The sequence below is a fragment of the Sardina pilchardus genome, chromosome 9 (genome assembly GCF_963854185.1).
Source record: "Sardina pilchardus chromosome 9, fSarPil1.1, whole genome shotgun sequence".
Classification (NCBI taxonomy): domain Eukaryota; kingdom Metazoa; phylum Chordata; class Actinopteri; order Clupeiformes; family Clupeidae; genus Sardina; species Sardina pilchardus.
The window spans coordinates 17,649,681-17,668,494 of record NC_085002.1 but is presented as its reverse complement, the minus strand read 5'-3'; the positions used below and the strand labels follow the sequence as shown (position 1 = coordinate 17,668,494).

The 18,814-nt window shown below is 43.6% G+C and overlaps 1 protein-coding gene across 1 annotated transcript in view; it reads right to left on the bottom strand.

Annotated features, from left to right (window-relative positions):
• Positions 1–14,805, bottom strand: part of igsf21a (immunoglobin superfamily, member 21a) — a 198,198-nt gene extending 183,393 nt beyond the window's left edge. Inside the window, exon 1 of the mRNA XM_062544972.1 lies at positions 14,667–14,805. Within this exon, the coding sequence (XP_062400956.1) occupies positions 14,667–14,805 (139 nt within the window). The remainder of the gene's footprint in view (positions 1–14,666) is intronic.
• Positions 14,806–18,814: the final 4,009 nt, after the last annotated feature.

Here is an 18,814-nt window from a genome sequence, read left to right as displayed (position 1 = left end):
CTCCTCTGCAAACATGCCTCCAAGATCCCTGCCCCGTTGGGAAATAAAGCCGCTGTTCATCTCCTGGGAAGAAGTTGGTGCGCGTGATGGGAAATAATCTGTTGTCAGAAGATGTGCGGCCCACACAATCCCCTTCCGCCTCCGCACCACTTCCTCGCCCGTCCAACCTGACGTCAGCTCGTGGATTAGGCGCTTTCACCCCCCTCCTCTCTCTCCCCTCTTCTCGCTCTATCTCCCCTTCTCTCTCTCCATCTATCTCTCCCCTCCTCTCTCTCTCTCCATCTCTCTCTCACTCTCCATCTGCCCCCCCTTCTCTCTCCATCTCTCTCCCTCCTCTTCTCTCTCTCTCTCTCCCCTTCTCTCACTCTCTCCATTTTTTTATTCCCTCTCTCTTAATCTGAAAGCTGCTCCCCTTGCGAAAGCAAGCCTCCTCTTCAGGGTATGAAGGATTGGGAAGACTGGACTCCCCTCCACCACACACACACACACACACACACAGACACACACACACACAAACCATCACCACCAACACCACGCCCAATACCATTAGACAGTCACCACAGCCTTCCTGGGCTTACGACACCAAGAGGAGGGGCGGCGGCGCGTCACGCTGATGCGAAGCGTCAGCGAGAGTTGAACTAACAACACACGCCGAGCCCCCTCTTCAAACGCGCTCGCAGGGTCAAAAACGACACGCGACGCAAACTCGAGAGGAGCACAGCGGCGAAGACGTCTGTTTTATTCAGCCGCCGCGCCCGTCGCTCAGTTAAAAGGCTCCCCCGCTCCTTAACAAGTTAATGTGACGCTATCTCCTATGGATGTGTAGGCGGAAACTGGGTCAACACTTAGCAGGGAAAAAAAAGAAAATAAAAGACTCACACACATAGTGAAAGGTCTTAAGAGGCTAAAAAGCATGGGGAAGGCTTGGAGGGATGTAAAAGACGTGAAAAAAAAGAGTGGAGGGGGGGATGAGAAAATGAAACGAAATGGAAAAAAAAAACAGTTCCATCAGCGTCGACGCTGAGTGATGGAGACGAACGCCTCCACTGACAGTGTTAACAAGAGCTGCTGCATGCACATCGGAGGGGAATCAATGCAGAGGGGGATCGCAGCTTATGACGGGCAGGCAGCCCGGTTAACTGTCAGTGATTCAAATGGAATTCTTTATTACTCTAGGTAAGGTGTTGTTCGCCACCAAAGACCAGGCAATAACAGGTTCCACACGGCTGTTGCTCACATGAATATTTCTCCGCCGCCCGTAAGCTTGCCCTTGTCCGCCTGCGTGCAATTCACCTTTACAGTTTGCTTTTCTCTTTTCTCCTCTCTCTCTCTGTCTCTCTCTCTTTCTCACTCTCTCTCTCTCTCTCTCTCTCTCTCTCTCTCCCTCTCTTTCCCCTCTCTCTCTCTCTCTCTCCAGGCAGCAGAACAGAGCAGATGCATCTCCAGACGTACCATCTCATATTTGACATACTTTATAAATGGTAATGAAAGCTGTGCTGATATTTTATTATGTGCATCTCTAACGCAGACGGAGCGCACCCAGGCCCGCTGTTGCTCAGATGGAGGTCACGGTGACACCAAACAAATCCACTTCTCTGTGCAGTAACCCGCATTTCAAGATGCTTTCTCGCAAAAAGGAAAGAAGAGCTATTGGAAAAGCAAGGCAATAAGACTACGGCTCTGTTCCTCAATCTCATATATGTATATATGTATACTGTATATATATGTGTGTGTGTGTGTGTATGTGTGTGTGTGTGTGTGTGTGTGTGTGTGTGTGTGTGTGTGTGTGTGTGTGTGTGTGTGTGTGTAGCCCAGTGTTATGCACAGCTTGTGAGTTCCCAACTATAGTGGGCTGCATATGCATGACGCGTGCGTGGGTGTGATGGGTGATTGCTATCGTGCAACAACCATGTTTAAACATGATAAGCACATCACATAATCCACATTACAGTAGGACACAGCAAGGGAAAAACACCGTGGGAAGACTCTGCTGTGGAATGTGGATGAGGGCGAGGGTGGGTGTGGGTGTGGGTGTGGGTGTGGGTGTGGGTGTGGGTGTGGGAGTGGGTGTGGGTGTGGGCGATGGGAGCGGTTGTTTATGAAGCCTGTTCGACTGAGATTGATTGGGACATTCTGTAATCCCGGGTAAAGTGTGTCAGCTGAATGGTCACGGCTCAAAGGCAACCGCCTCCATGTGACGTAATTGTCAAAAGGGCACTAGGGATTGGTACCGCACTCTGTACTTGTAATTAAGTCAGCATTTACCGAATACCCATTCATGTGTAATAAAGAGACCAGTGCAAAACCACAGCAGATAGTATATTTTTGTCCACTATGTCTTTCGGCACTGTTCAGATTCTTTTTGGAGAGTGTTCAAGTGCAGAGAGAAGCATGTGCTGATTATCCACCTTATTCCTTAACCCGGATATATGTATCGTTACGATGGTTACGATACTGTTTTCAACTTCCGTTCATTCTGTTTACATGTGCGTTCTTGGTAGCTAACTAGAATATGCTTCAACTTAGATTTCTTTCGAAATGTTGACAATTCTGCCCTCAGCATGGATATACTACATCATATATAACCGATATAAAATAGAAACGTTTACTTTTATATGCGTTATGATATGTTAAGCACTGTCAACCGTCACTTTAAAATAGATACAACGCAGCTTCGCCGGAAATAGATAACCGTTTTCGGTGTCATGGCGATCCCCATTTTTGGCTGCAAAATATCGTGGATAGTTAGCTTCTTTCAAGTGATAATACATAATAATAGCATAATAGTAGCCTACATGTAGTTGCCTTATTCATCTCTCTGTCTGAGCTTAAGTTGTTTGAGGGGTTCGAAAGAAGCACACGATAATGGCAGGTTGTTTCAGCAGAGGTGCTTCAGTTTGGAAGTCCTGGGAGGTTAATCAGCACATTTGTATACTTTCAGCAAGTACGCCTAGTGCATAACCAACATTTTGTTGGACTAAACTTGGTAGCTCCACCAATACGTTTTAATCAACAGTCACCCACTACTGTCACAGTTTCAGAGAGAGTAAAGTACCGGAAAAAAGTACCGTTGTGCACCAGTACCGAACATCAAGTGCTGATAACGCACACTAAGCAGCCAATGGGAGTAAACCTTTTTACAATGGCTCCAATGCTGATTTAACATAGGCATGCCATCGACCAGTCAGATGTTCTTGGACACGTCTTTGCAGCGCTTCACAGAAACCTGCCATTGCTCTGAGAACACTTTGCCTCACCGTCTCTTATTTTTTTCCCTTTCAGCTCCACTCCACTACGGGCGCACTCAAAGACATGAAGACATTGTATATGGTCAGCTGTTGAACAGCTTCTCGGCACAGCAGAGTAGGATTGATATGCTTGCAGGCCTACATAACCTGTTCAGCTTTCAACAGTCCAACATTGTGCGTTCAGTTCTATCGAAAAACATCAGAATACCACATGAAGTGAAGCAATTTCCCTCAACTGAATAACCGTGTGTAAGGAGGAGGACTGGCTGTTCTGAATTGATGCACTGCACTCAACACACAAACAACCAGTAGGATATGACCAGTTCTTGTAAAATGACCAGTTCTGGTGAAATAACGTGTCTTTTGAAGCATTGCCAAGAACACTCCCATAAACGCTCTGCAGTTGCTCTTTCAATAAGGCTTCCATGTCTCCAGGCATTGGGGTTCTCAGGGGATGTCTTGTGCTTTAAGTGCAGATTTATGTTATAGGTACATACAATTACATAGCCACCGCATTCTTCCTTCTCACACTAAAGCAGAGATGAAACGTTAGTATTGCGGTGAATATTAGATCAGCCTTCAGACGGCGATAAGATAAGACAAGATCATCTTTTATTCGTCCCACAACCGAGAGATGCGCATTCTTACAGCAAAAAAAGGTGACAGCAAGATATAGAATTGCAAAGTAGGACATGTTCTGTAAGAACAAAACCTACAACAGAAAGTGGCCATAAACAAAACAAGAGATTTATAGTAAGCCAGATATTTGTCCATGTGCAAAATTCATGCCACACCTTATCATGCATTTAGTGGAAATATTTTACAATATTCATGAGTCTTTGTGGTTGTGATCACTTCAGCACAAGCTGCCTCCCTCGCATGTAATTGCAGTAAATTACGCTTTTTCTCTCTCTATGTATAGAGGCAAGTTCAACAGGGTGATGTAAAACTCATTACCAGAAGACGCACTAGTCCTGAAGTATACAATCGTGGCCTTAACCTGCCTTGATAAAGAAGCCAAGACGACAGATCTGGTGTGTATGCGGTTCACAGATAACACAGTAGCTAATGAACAAGCAGGACGACAAAAAAAGCACCATCTGCGTCACTACTTCAAGTGACGCAACAACAACACTAACGTCACGCAGGACCAGAAACACCACGCCTACCGCTTTCCATCGCCTAGCCGCCTTGTACAGCCTTGTAAACATAAAAGCTACCATGCACGCATTCATATGGCAAGTGCAGATGCATAACGTCTTGCCCATCACCCAGCTCTTTGAGGCACCTCAGCCTCTGCTGACCTTGAAGGGGGGTAAATGCATGGGCTGCAAGAGAGAGACAAGGGACCTGAGTCATTTCCTTGCATTATTTGTGTTAAGGGATCAATTTCCCCCTCCTGCTCTCCCTGACCTCGAATCCCCCTGCACTCCCCCAAGGGCCCAGTCAGAAGGGAAACGACTCAACCCCAATGTGCACTAATTTCAGAGGGCATCTGTTAATAAAATATGTTAATGGACTTCCTATTTGGGGTCTGAAAACATTTAAGTTGGTCCCAAAATATAAAATGCACAGAGCAGGGACAGCTATTTACTCCGGAGCAGAAAACAGATGTGACACACACGGCCTCTGGAGACAACCCAGTCACTCGGACGCCTCATTTTGTTGACAGGCCCATATCGGCAAGAGTCAGAACTTCAGCGAGAAAAGAGATGAAGACGTATATTGAGAAGACTGTTTGAGTTTGAGTATAAGTTATTTACATGTTGGGGAGTGAGTGTATGATGCTTTGCAGCATGTACATGTTCTTAAAATATGAGAGAGAAAGAGACAGATGGAGAAGGAGAGAGAGAATGAATATGCATGTGGAACATGATCTTTATATGCATATGGAAGATTGTAACTTTAATATGCCTATATATATTTGTGTGTGTGTGTGTGTGTGTGTGTGTGTGTGTGTGTGTGTGTGTGTGTGTGTGTGTGTGTGTGTGTGTGTGTGTGTGTGTGTGTGTGTGTGTGTGTGTGTGTGTAGAACATAGCGTTGCATCTACATATCTGAAATGGGAAGAAACATCAGAAATGTACATCATTAACCCTTTAACAGCAAAGGGCTTCTCAGTAACAAGTGTAGCATTCTGCCTCGGCTGGCGTCGCTGTCTATGGCCTGATCTGGGATGGGAGTCGTGCAGTGATGCTGCAGCCGCAGTAACTGATAAAACCATGAGCCCCGGGGCTAACTAGTGCAAACTGCTCTCACATCTCAGTTTCCTTCTCACTCTGCTCCTCACACACCACGCCGAGTCGGGTACCACAGACTCACCACACACTGCCTCACACATCCGCTCTGACAGTTAAAAAACGACACAATAATTCTATCCAAAGGCTGACTCATCTGAAAAAGACACACACGCACACGCACATGCACACGCACACGCACACGCACACGCACACGCACGCACACACACACACACACACACACACACACACACACACACACACACACACACACACACACACACACACACACACACACACACACACACACACACAGTGAAATACAGTAGGTGCACTGCATACAGCGAATGTACCTAACAAGAACTGCAGACTCCCCTCTTTAGCCACACACCCATTAAATATATGTCACCTGGTCATATCTCATACGGTATCTCCAGGAGCCTATGTGACTCCATATGGGTGGATGCACTATCTTCATTACCCCCCTTTGTCATCTCCTTCTGCATGACACTGATATACACCTGGAATGGACTTATCTAATTCTACCTTGTGTGTTCAGAGGCTCATAATGTACACTGTTGGTAGGTGTGTGTCTGAACAAAGCTGGAAATACGATCGTGAATGGGTTCATTCTTAGCAGCCACAACATCTATTGTTATCATCAGGGAACAGAAATGATTGTATAGCAGGGCTGAATGTCATCACAGGTACCGCAGATAACTTGGCAAACAGTAACTACGCAACAGCGCTGAACATATTCTTGACGAATGTAACATTAACGAGGAGCCGCTTTCGCTGGACAATAATGACACAGCTGCAGGATGCTCGGAGGGACAGGCAAAAAAATATATGCACACTAAAACTTATTGGACAGAATGATTGTGCTGTCATTCTACTGCAATCGGCAGGTTGAAAATTCCCAGCACAGCATTAGTTTTGTGAGGGATAAATCTTCTGCCGATATGAAAGTTTAATACACGCTTGTAAAGAGCAAATCCCCAACAGCGGCCACTTTTTTTTTCTTCTTTTTTTCCTTCGTCCGTTTCATTTTGGAACCACTAAACTCTCTTAAGCATTGACTCTCCATAATACTGTGTAATGGAAAAAAGAGCACACACTAAAGGTTGATTTAAAATACTCTCTCAACACGCAACAGAACTACCAAAAAAAAAAGAGGTCGATGAAATCACTTCAAGCCTACATTTCCCATATTTTCTTTTTTATCTAATCGCTTTATGTAAGTGCTAAGAGTGGCACGGGGCCAGGGGGATGGTGATTGGTGGAAGGCAGAAGCTTGACCCCCCCCCCCCCCCCCCCCCCTCCCCCCACCAATATCTGTCCTGACTTCCTGTGACTCAAGCCCAGCTGTCACAGGCAGCCGGGGACAGAGCAGAGGCAAGGCTCAGATCATCTCCTGCACGTAGCGCTTTAACTCTGATAAATCTGCTGCAGCACTTGTGATCGGAGGCCCCGGCGACCAGCTTGCAATTGACTAAAATGAGCCATCAAAACTCCCAAATCCAGCTTCACTGATTACAATGCTCTAGTAATCTAAAGTGTGTGTGTGTGTGTGTGTGTGTGTGTGTGTGTGTGTGTGTGTGTGTGGGGGGGGGGGGGGGGGGGGTCAAACGAAGGCATGGACCAAACAGTAGAGTCCATATCAGTAAGCTCTAAGCAGTGGTGAGGTTAATGCTTCCAGACTACGCAATCTGTCTACTAAAGGACACGACGCTGATGAGGATCAGTAGCAGGAATGACATGAGTACTCTGATTGAAACTATACTTTGTCAATAATGCCAATAATTCATTGGGTCACAAATAGAGAAGAACAGAAGCTGTATTTGAACACAAGACATTCAGAATCAAAATGACTTACAGTAACTGTGTAATTGTACTACTGTTTTGTTTATTTGCCACCAATCAATATAGTGTTACTATTTGACCTTCGCAAAGAATACTTTTACCAGTATACAGTACTGTATGTACAAATGACATGGCCATGTGCACTCATGCTGAGTGAGTATACACATACACAGACATAAAAAAAAAGAGAGAGAGAGAGAGAGAGAGAGAGAGAGAGAGAGAGAGAGATGGAGAGAGCAGATGTCTACAGCACATGGTACAAGGGAAAGAGGGACACAGAGATAGAGGAAGAGGGAATCAGAGAGATTTCTGATTAGTTCCTTGACCTTGGCTCGCAGCACAATGGCTGGATTCCTTTCACCCTTGACCTGGATGTGAGACACCTGCTGGTAGACCCCATGGGCTCACACACTGACACACTGTCATCTCGCTGTTGTCAGGGTGGTCACTAATGATCTGAGATCTCTCAATGAGGGGTCAGGTCTGTCAAGATGGAACAGATTGTATTCTACTGAGCTGACCAATGAGCAGCACACAGGACTCTAAGCTCACAAGCTAAGTGGAGCCAGCCAGTAATTCAAACTAATTAAACTTTCTTTCAGAAACCATCAGGGAGAAAATCATCTTTCTTTCCTCAGAAAATGACATCAGTCACTTCTTTGAACAGCACTCTAAAGATCCACTATAGATTGATGGGACTATAGGGTGCCAAGACCAAGGTAATGAAAGCAAAATAAGAGAGCTTTGATCTGCGCAGTTACAACTGAACCATGTGTCCGTCCGCATTCATGAAAAAGCTCTTCTCTTTTGTTTGTTACCCTCATGTTTTTAAGGAACATGTGAAGTGTCCTACTTCCAGTGCATTATGGTGCATGAATTGATATGTTATAAGCGATTCTAGGAGTTGCAGTTGAGTTTACGTCCATACAATCGCAAATATGACACAAATTGTTGGTCCGACTACTAAGGTGAGAATTTCATTAGGTTCTGCAACAGATTGATTGCATGTATTGGCATGTGTTTGGATGTAACGCATTGGACACACTGCAGAGAGGGAGAGAAGGTCAATACCTTGAACCATTCCTTCAACAAACCACACAATCAATAGCTGCTTAAAACTGAGTGCACACCTTGTTCTCAGGGCAAGGGAAATCTTAAGGAGATCGAAGACAACAATGAGAGGAATGGATTTATGCAGGATTATGAACAGGTTATTATGGCAGGCCAAAAACAGCACCCTCTGAACTCGGGGATTGACATGGGCGGTATGCAGGTCAGCACACGCCACAGTTGTCTATCAACGGCGTTGAAGATGTAGGTCTGTGGCCTCAGGCAGTTTCCAGTGGCTCTACAAAACCACAAAAGTCACCAGTGCCATGTTCACCTCCCCCAACACACAACAACAACAACAACAACAACAACAACAACAACAATAAGCAAGTGTTACAACTTCTGGGTCAGTGGACTCTGGCTACAGGTGGCAAGACTACAGATGTCCACCAGCGGACAGTGCTGACTGATATCCAGTCAGTGGTTCAGTTTTTACGTGACTCTGTCCCCTATTCCACATATGACTTATTTGTATTTGTTGATATTCAGTAAGTGTATAACCTGATAGGAAAATGGGTGGCTCATGAGAAATGTAGGAGACTTGTAATAGAAAATTGGGAAACTGCTGTCAGATAAATGGCTTCCACATTACCCCATCTGTCAACTGCAGCATGTTCCAAATGGCCAGATGATATTTATAGCATATTGTTTGCATCCACTTACTGTCCCCATTCTCCTCTCTGCCCCTTGCCTCAAGAGGCCCCTTCAAAATAATTGAACAAAAGAATCAGAAATCCATGCGAATTACAACCTCTGTAATGATTGCACTGTTGTGACCAAGTGCTTCAGTGTTGCAGCGGCCGCCACAGTGGTGATTAACTGAATAGGTTCCTTTGCTATTACAGACTTGGTCTTTCGGGTGAAAGGGGGCGGACGGCAACCGTCAGAAACCTCCCCGTGTGGAGACCAAACAAAAGATTGTAAGAAGATGAAAAAATCTGAGAGGATTTCTGATGGATGGTTGTTAGAGAACTGCGAGTAAGAATCCTCGAAAAATGATTGGGGCGCTCGCTCCTCCTGGCTATTGCTTTCGACTTTTTTTTTTTTGTGCTTGGCTTTGCCATTTTCTGCTTGAAAATCTGAGTGGCCGCTCAAGCTAGGTAATAATTTCATCCAAAACAAACTACACTGTTTGGTGGTTCGGAGCCTAGTTGTAGACAATGAGAGGACAAATGGTGTTTGGGGGACTTCAGTGGGAGTTCCGCAGAATTGAGAAAACGTTTTTTTAATGTAGCAATCATTATCTTGCCCCTGTTTAATTGGCTCGAACAAATGCTTTGGATTATTCAAGTGCGATGAGTCTTGAATTTGCCCCATACCAAATGGTCCGCCTCTCAGAGAATGATGTCTTATTATTAGACTAACACATAGGCTCTTTCAAATGTCAAAACAGTTTAATCCTTTGACAGGAATTCCTGTTTCTTGGATATCTCCAGCAAACAGTTGGGCTGATGTGTCAGTGTTTGACAGTGATGCAACAAACCGTGCATGAGTTGATTGATTTGGTAATCCACAGCAGCATCAAGGCAATATTGCTGTTACAGGAAGGCAACACCTCTATATTGTGCACCTTCACTGCAATTCTGTCCTTGACCGTGATTTGCTGTGACTTCATTGTCTGAGGCTGTGGTCGCGGATAACATACTAATGCAACAGTTCCCCTTGAACATCCCGTAGACAAAGTGATTCCACTGGCGAACACACAGCTCACATAATGATAATGTCTCAGGCACCTCCCTTCAACACCGCAGCCACAAACACACACCACATAGTGTCCCCAAGCCACTGGTGAAGCGACTATATAGGATGATACATAAAAGCTTTAACAACTAACCCATAACACACTGCTTCTTATTGCTCCTTTTATTGTCTTTCAGTTGCACTCCCGCCGAACAACACTCCCTGACTATACTTTTTATAAGTTGGACTGTTAGGGTAGTTATGGGGCTTTTACTATCTACAGAGATGGAAAATTATATTTAACGTCATAAACAGGACATCTCCCAGTCCCAGGTCTAGCATAGTATACTGGTCTGGGTGGTAACTCTGGGAGGCAAAATCTTTGCCACCTAAATGGACACATAACAGAGACTGAAGTTAGGAGCTTGTACCGGCACCTACAGTAAATTGCAAACTTTAGCAGCGCATAAACAAAAATAGCTGACCTTGTCCAGGACACATGAAATGTTATGAAAACAAAACACATCCACGGATAATAAAAAAACAAAGAGGAGAAAATGACACGGTGTGGCAACAGAGAACTAATGCTAGCCTTACACAGGAAAACATCAGACACATTTGTCATCTGAAGAGAGACACACTGTCGGTGAGAACGAGCCAAAGCTGTGTTCGCCTTCCAATGTCACGTCCCACGGGTTAGGTCGCAGCTGAGGCCCAGAGTGCGGAGGATTTAAAGGGGCTTTTAAACAGGAATAGGAGTTAGCCGTGGCAAGGAGACAATTTCAGGGCACCGCCGCAAGGGACGCAGGAAAAATTTTACGATTCCTTTAAAACTCCTGGGCCTATATGAATGCAATGCACGGTCCGTTACCCTTTATAATGAAAGCAAAGCAAACAGATGCAGCATGGGAGCGTGACTATATCAATGCTACACAGAGAGGGGAGCTGAACAGTGCTACTTAAAAGCATTTGAATCATATTTCATCCCCTTAATTGAAGATTACCCTCTCAAAAATTCAAGCAGCTCTTTTTGAAATTAAGATTTATTGGACCGTTAGATCCGAAAATCACTGCCGTTCCACAAGCTGTCTTTTAAGATGCAAGCTCAACAAGAGTGATGTCTTGGGAATTCTGTACTTCTCAGTTCTTCAGTCTGTTCAAGTGAAGAAGAAATAATAATAAAAAAAAAACATGATCTGATCGTATGACACACGACAGACACAAAACAGGATGTTCTGTGGTTATAGTGGACAAGTGTCAGTGAAATATGAGACTGGCCAAAGGAGAGCAAATTGCTGCGTACTTGCTGAAAAAGACCTGTTTGGTTGCCAAGACTCGAGTCATTTTAGCTTCGGTATAGATACTTTGCCTGACCATGACGGATAAGGAGAAAAAGCTCTCCTTGGAGAAGGAAATAGAAGAACCCTCCAGGGAGCCCGAATCACTATGGGAGCCAATTTTCCTCTGGATGGCCAAGGGTCTAGTGACAGGTGTAATGGGTAAAAAATTAAGTGGAAAAGCCTGCCCACTGTCTATCTTACCACTGAAACAGAGTGGTTTTACATTGAAACACAATGACAGTAGAGTGTTTGTCTATCAAACCTACATACTACCAGATAAATAGGATAAATAAGTATATCAATAATATCTACATGTATATAAGCAAAAATTCTTTAAGCAAGAAAATGGCAAGAGATGGTTCTACTTCTGTGAAATGGGCAGATGACCTGTATAAAATGCCTACGTATTTCAACAGAAGAGATTCACTAACTCCTAATAAGAGCATCATCAGAGAATGCATATTTCACTGATTTCCGCTGTTATCCTTGGGTTACCTCATAATTATTTAATCAACATGAAAAATGCAGAAGTGCTGCTTAAACTATTTGTATTTGGGTCAATCGCAGTTCAGACGATTGTGTGTTTTATATTTTATATACTCCTGAAACAAAGCGCTATCTTGGACTGTGCATGATATGGTTTGTCATTAAATGAGGCAAGCAAAAAAAGTACAATTCACACATATATCAGAGTAGAGACCATTCAATGTGGCGGTATCAGCATATCAAATTAACCAGTATGCTCTGTATCCTGTTTCTTGTTAGAGGACTTTACATAACTCCATTTCACAAAATCATCTAAAAACTTTGTTTTAAAGTCAGCATACTCCAACATTTGGCAACAATTCAGGAATGTAAATGAGTTGTCCTGAGAAGTCGATAAAACTTGAAAAATAAAAGATTGACTTTGACAGACTATTGATGAAGGATGGAACATGAAGAAGGAGTAGGTGAGGAGGCATTTAAGGTGAGGAGTCATATAAAATCGATGAGGAGGAATTGATCACCAGGTCAAATGGCCTAAAACAAACCAGATTGCATGCCTTGCACAGGTCTACACTCTAGACACTGCAATAGGTTTTCAGATAAAACCACTTGGAGCTCAACAGGTAGGCCTTCAACATGAATCCATAAATGACTCAAAGGACTGAAGTCCAGTGGTCGTTTATGGTATGTGTGGGTTTACACAACAGGAAAGCTGTTTTCAAGTCCATAAAATAAACGCCAAAAATCACGACTTCCTCTCTGAGTCAATACCCTGCTACACCTCGTCTGTGATTGGCCCATGAGAAGTCTCTCACTCCACGTGTGAGCAGAGGAGAAGACCACTTGCATGTTGCAATGGGAGTACAATGTAATTTGTCCAGGCCTGATTTTTCAAAGTAAGCCGAGTGGAGTGGATGAAAGCAGCAGGGAAACCAGTGAGCGGAGTGGATGAGGCAGCAACATCTCTCTGAAGCGTACAGAGCAGTCTCGCACTTGAATTAAGAGTTCACACATGAGGTGAACATCACTGCAAGTACATTTTTAGAATAATTAGGCTATAGCATTGATGTAGCTGAATCAGAAGAACGTTAAAGTCAATACCCTAAGAAATCCTTCAGGGAACATGGTTTCCTGATCAGTTAGAGTAAACTGTTAAAAGCTGTATTTGAGTAAGTGTAATTATCGTTTTGTTTTGTTTTTCTGCCTAAGCAAAAGTTCGACCTATTCCAAGTTTTTTCTTTCATGTCACTCTTATGGGCACCTGTTCAGTTAGAGCTCCTTTAATGCATCCAAGGTACAAAAACGCATGTACTGTAGGCTAAAAGAAGACAAGGATGAATATGAGTCATCTGATTTGCTGTGAACACAATATTTGCCATGCAGGTGTTCAGCAAAACACAACTAAGGAGTCACATAAAGAGAAAATAAATAATTATCATGAATCACAGAATACTGATATCTACTGTTAGTTGATAATAAATTCAGCAGCCAAATGCTATGACTGAGTTTAATTACAATGCGCATTGCGATGTCATTACTGCTTGGAGGAAGGAGCAAGTGTCTCATTTTGCACCGTTTTGTGATTTTCTTTCAGTCACTGCGTGAACAGCAGGGGAAAGGGAACCACAGGAGTTATCACATCACATCACTGATTCACGCTCGGCTTAAATGCCATCATGAGATTACCGCATGAGGAGATGCGCAGTTTCGACGAAGCAGTCAAGCAGCTGGGCGAGAACAAGCATGAGTAACCACAGCGTGCCTGTTGTCACTCCAAATGTTGCTACCTGAGTCTGTCAATCATTTCTGGTGTGTGTGACAGCTCGCTTCTATGTCATTACGCCACAGGCGAACATAAAGAGGGGCGGGGGGAAGCTATACTGCGAGAAAACACTTGTATCATCCAGGAAACTTTACATTTTGACGTTTAAAACAGGGTATTAACCAATGGTTAACATTGGCTTGCGGTTTATAATGTGCGGTGAGCACACATGGATTCGAGGGAGATTTGTTTAGCTACTGACGACCCATTTGTCACTTTATGTGAGTTCCGCGAAAACATCATTGCTAATCGGTTCAGTTCATGCAGTGTTCAGCATCCTGGCAACACTTAGCCTACCCTAAAATGTTCATCTAAACCCAAAATACCGCCAAATGAGGATAACAATAATTATGATGATGATGATGATGATGATGATGTTGATAATTATGTCTATTTAGTTCTCCGTATGTCTTCTGCTGATAAAATTGCATTAGTGCAGCCAAGAATACTCCCTCCCTCCTATATCCAGCCTTTGCCCTCTCCTCTCTCCTATCTTACCCAACCGTGCCATCCTTGCATTGCAAACGCATCGTGGCGGCACGTAGCTTGAGAAGGACAGTCTACGAAGGGCTGTGTAGTACACTTTTAGTACACGAGAGAACAAACCAACCCTGACTTTGATCCCATGACGAAAGTTAGCATCAGTCAATCCGCTCAAAATGAGGTTACTTGACGTTAGTTATTTACACAAACCCCACTACTCTCGTTGTAGATCGGTGCCGACAGGCACGAAGAGCAGGGAGGTAAACCAGAGAATACCAATGAAATGAGACTGCGAAACGATGTCCTTAGGAATGAGCAAGTGCATTCCACGTAGGATGCAGGCTGCTAAAAACTGTCAGAGGATTTTTAGCATGTCTACTGCAAAGCGATATTACTCACCAACGGCTAAATCCAGTAGATTCGTGCAAAAGAGAAAGCACAAAGGCAAGACGGTCATCTTTCCCATATTTGACAATAAATCCCAAACTCCATATGCGTTTACATGTTCTCCGGTTCTTGACTGCGTAATCCACACCATTCCAAAGGTACCCGCTCGGGTGGTCCCCTCAAACTGTTCATGGTGCAGTTCAAGTGTCGCTGAGAAAATAGAAGTTCGAAATTAATAGGCTATACACTTCAACAGGCGCAACAAGGACGAGATGTCAGTGAAGAGAACGGTATTTGAAACAATACCCGGAAAAATGAAATATTTATCTTCGCAACAACCATAGAACCACCGCTTCGCAAAGCAGCGGCAGTCGAGGATTAGAAAAACAGATATAGAATTGGATGAAAATCTATGCTCTTCACTCTGTGCTCTCTCTCTCTCTCTCTCTCTCTCCCTCTCTCTCGCGCGCTCTCTCTCTCTCTCTCTCTCTCTCTCTCTCTCCCGCCCTCCAGACTCAGACGCACGCACACAGTCACTCCTGATCACTCGCTCTTTATTTCACACAATTTTCCTTAATCCCACCCTGGCTCCAAACCCTTCCCCTCTAATTCTGTCCACTAAGCCGATTTATTTCTGCAGGATTTTGTTTTTCCTCAGTGAAAAGGTTTTTTAAAGATCATTATAATCATATACTCTATACAGTGGTGCCATAGACAACATCAACAGCAGCGAACCTGGAAAGAAGGTTGGGAAAATGATATAGCCTACAATATGTTCTAGGTATTCACTTGTGTTTGAATTCAAATGTCAGACTCATAAAATTGATCAGGATTGAATACTCCGGAAGTCACAGAATGGAGTGTGCAGTCAGGCATGAATGGTCCATAGTTTGGAAACAAAAAGATAAACTAATCGAGGTCCATGAAGGTGGACAGTCAATGCAGACTAACTGTCTTATGGCTTTGATATATTCCCAGCATGAGTGACCACGTTATTAAAAATAATAATAATAATATTAAATAAAAACAAACCTATATAATGTTGACTTAAGACTGTAAAAGTTTTATTATTCAGTAGGTGTGGAAAAACACAACGCATCATTAGCACATACTGCTGTGAAGTCTCAACCCTGTCTGTGGTGGTGCCAGGTTTTGTCCTGCTTCATTAGTTCTGTATTTGGCAACAACTTTTATAAATATTCATATTCTGTTTATTAGTTGCTAAATGTATGTTTTTTTCATCTTGGCTGCGTACACCCACGTAAGTAACCAAGCTGCTATTCCCGTACAAAACAAGCATATTGTTTATCTATTAGCATCAACGGGTGGAATTTCTTCACACAGTAAACAACAACACCTTTCGACTCATAAATGAGTGAACGTGAGATCTGTGTAGTAGTGCACACATTCATGTTTGCAATGACTGAGATGACGTCATCGTTAAACAGCTGGAAATATGAAGATGGAAATGAAAATATGGAAGTTGATAATCGGCAGATACTAAATAAATATCCAAAAAAAGTCGATTCTCTCTATAGAATAATATGAACTTGACATGTAGGCCCAGGTAAACAGTGTCCATGGATGTATCAATGATGCTCTGTTCTCATAACCAAAATAATAGTGAAGTATTGCTGCAATTTTATTTGCAATGTTTTCATGACCCATTTTTAAAGTTTCTCCCACTGTTCCTTCCCATCAGCATGTTGCTATCTAATGATTAACACCAATTAGAGATGCTCAGCCAAATTGATGACTCGTTGGTCATACTTATGCAATCTGTCCATGCCATGCTTTTATCCTTGCAAGCTAACAAGCAATGATTTTTCTAAGAACACATTTTGTAAAACCATTAGAGTTAGTAGAAGAGGTAGGAGAGGACAAAATGTAACAAGACTGAGTCATTATTGTGTGATTGAAGTTGTGTACTGTATGAAACGGAAGGCTACATTCATGGCCAAGTAATAACATTCAGACACAGTGTCCACATACATGAGTAAATATAAGCATGCATGTCCAATCTATGCATGTTATGAGCTTCATACATTATGTACGTTTGGTAAAAGACATCTGACCTTATTCTTGCTCTGCATTTTTTTATTTATGTTGTATGAGGATGATGATGGCAGGAGACCTGGCCTAACCGGGAACTGATTAACATAAGAATATATATAAAGAGAAAATGGGTGGGATGTGAGAAAGACAGAGAGAGAGAAAGAGGAGGAGAGGAGGAGGGGAAAAAAAGGAAGAAAAAACACAAAGTCTCATAAATGGCAAAAGACAGTCCCTAGAGCATGTAATTGCACTGCCGGAGATGAACTCTGTATGCTGTGGCTGCTGCAGCTGCCGCTGTGCCTGCTGCCTGTCTGGGGAAGGCACTGGGAGCCTGCAGTACTAATGCACTATCTCACATCTCTAGAGGGCAGTGTCAACAACAATTTATTGAGGCAACAGAGCCGAACGTGTTCCTGTCCATATGGCACCTGCCCCGTGAACAAAGAGAGGTCCCTGCTCTCGAGGGCGGGGGAATGTTTCGGGAAGGGGGTGGGGGTGGGGGTGGGGTGGGGGGCTGGATGACCATGTCTTATACAGATGTCATGTACAGTCTTAACCCTTGCCAGTGAGGTTTAGACGGAGCACGCTAGCAGGGAAGGATGGGAAGCTGCACTGAGGATTTTGGATCAATACATTCCTAAGTGGTATGGCATGGCCTTATTTGTGGCATGAGTGACGCAGCAACAGAGTTGACCAGGTGGAAGATCATGACCGTGCAGGAGTTTGACTTCTGTTCTCTGTCAGGATCCCATTTCTGTTCGTGATCTTTGCCGTTCGCTGTCACCAGCCGAAAATTCACAAGCAGGCAAATCGTGGCGGACAGATTGAATTTGCCACTTTCATTGACAACAGCAAACACTTCTGCCGTGCACCACAAACTTTTCCATCATCTGTCGACTGACATGCTCGGTGTCTTTCATCACATTTACCTCTAACAGGGGAAATGACACAAGAGGAAACAGCGATGTAAAGACACTCTCAGCACAGGAGGAGAACAGATTCAGCTCATCCAAAATGGAGGAGTTGTACAGTCACTCATAGTTCCCCTAGCTAACTTTGACAAGTTTGTTGTGTTTGTTTTACCTTTTAACATTCAAACCATTACACCTTATACTCTATGTGTAAAGCCAGAGGAGTTGTACTCCATTACACTGAATAAGATACTATGCCCCCACCAATAGCCCTCATGTTACACTAGGAGTCAATGCAAATAATACAGTGTTAATTAGAACAGCAACAGGGTAAGTATGCAGGACTATTGGGTATGTGGAATAAAACAACGTTGGCTGAAATATTTTGTGCAGAATATGTTTGCATAGACAGTTCAAATAATTTCTAAATGTCAATGATGGAGATTATATAATTCACTGTAATCGGTCCCAACGAGAGCAGAAATAGTCTTTAGCTGGTAGTAATGATCTGAACACCATGACAACCACAGTCTAAGAGAGAGGAAGTGATACAACTCTATGTATAAAACATATTAAGTGAGCCAGTAGGTGTTGTTTTCAGTGCGAGCAGCTGACAGCTCAGGGAAGGAGGATGTGCATGCTGTCTTTCATCAATAGTTCCACTTCCCAGGGCAGGGCTGCTTCCTTAATACCACAGCTGTAGAAAGAGTGAATCTCCTCCATCAGCTCACGTTCCCAAGACTGCCCTAGTTCTCGAAGAAGGAAGAGGCCAGCTCGGGTTCAGCCAAGTCTGCTGCTGCTGCCCTGCTTGTGTATTCTTGACAGGGAAAGGTGCAAGGCAGCCCGGGCTCAGCGATGCGCCGACATCAATCACCAGGAAATATGTGACTCATGTGCAGCTCGGTTTTACACACAACACATAATCTAACATGCAAATCAGCCTTTGGTCAGAGCCTTTACCCTCCCGTGGGCTGAATAATCACCGGTCCTCACTGGTGACTGATTTCAGTCCAGCACATATCAAAATGGCCTGGCTGAATTTCTGCCAGCCCAAGGTAGTCAATCAGGATCCTGTTTGACAAGATTTTTACTAGCAAAAAAATGAACTTGAGCTGGAGTAATGATGTTCATCATCAGTCATGCTTCCCATATGATTTGTGTAATGGTTTTAACTGCACTACACTTTGATCAACA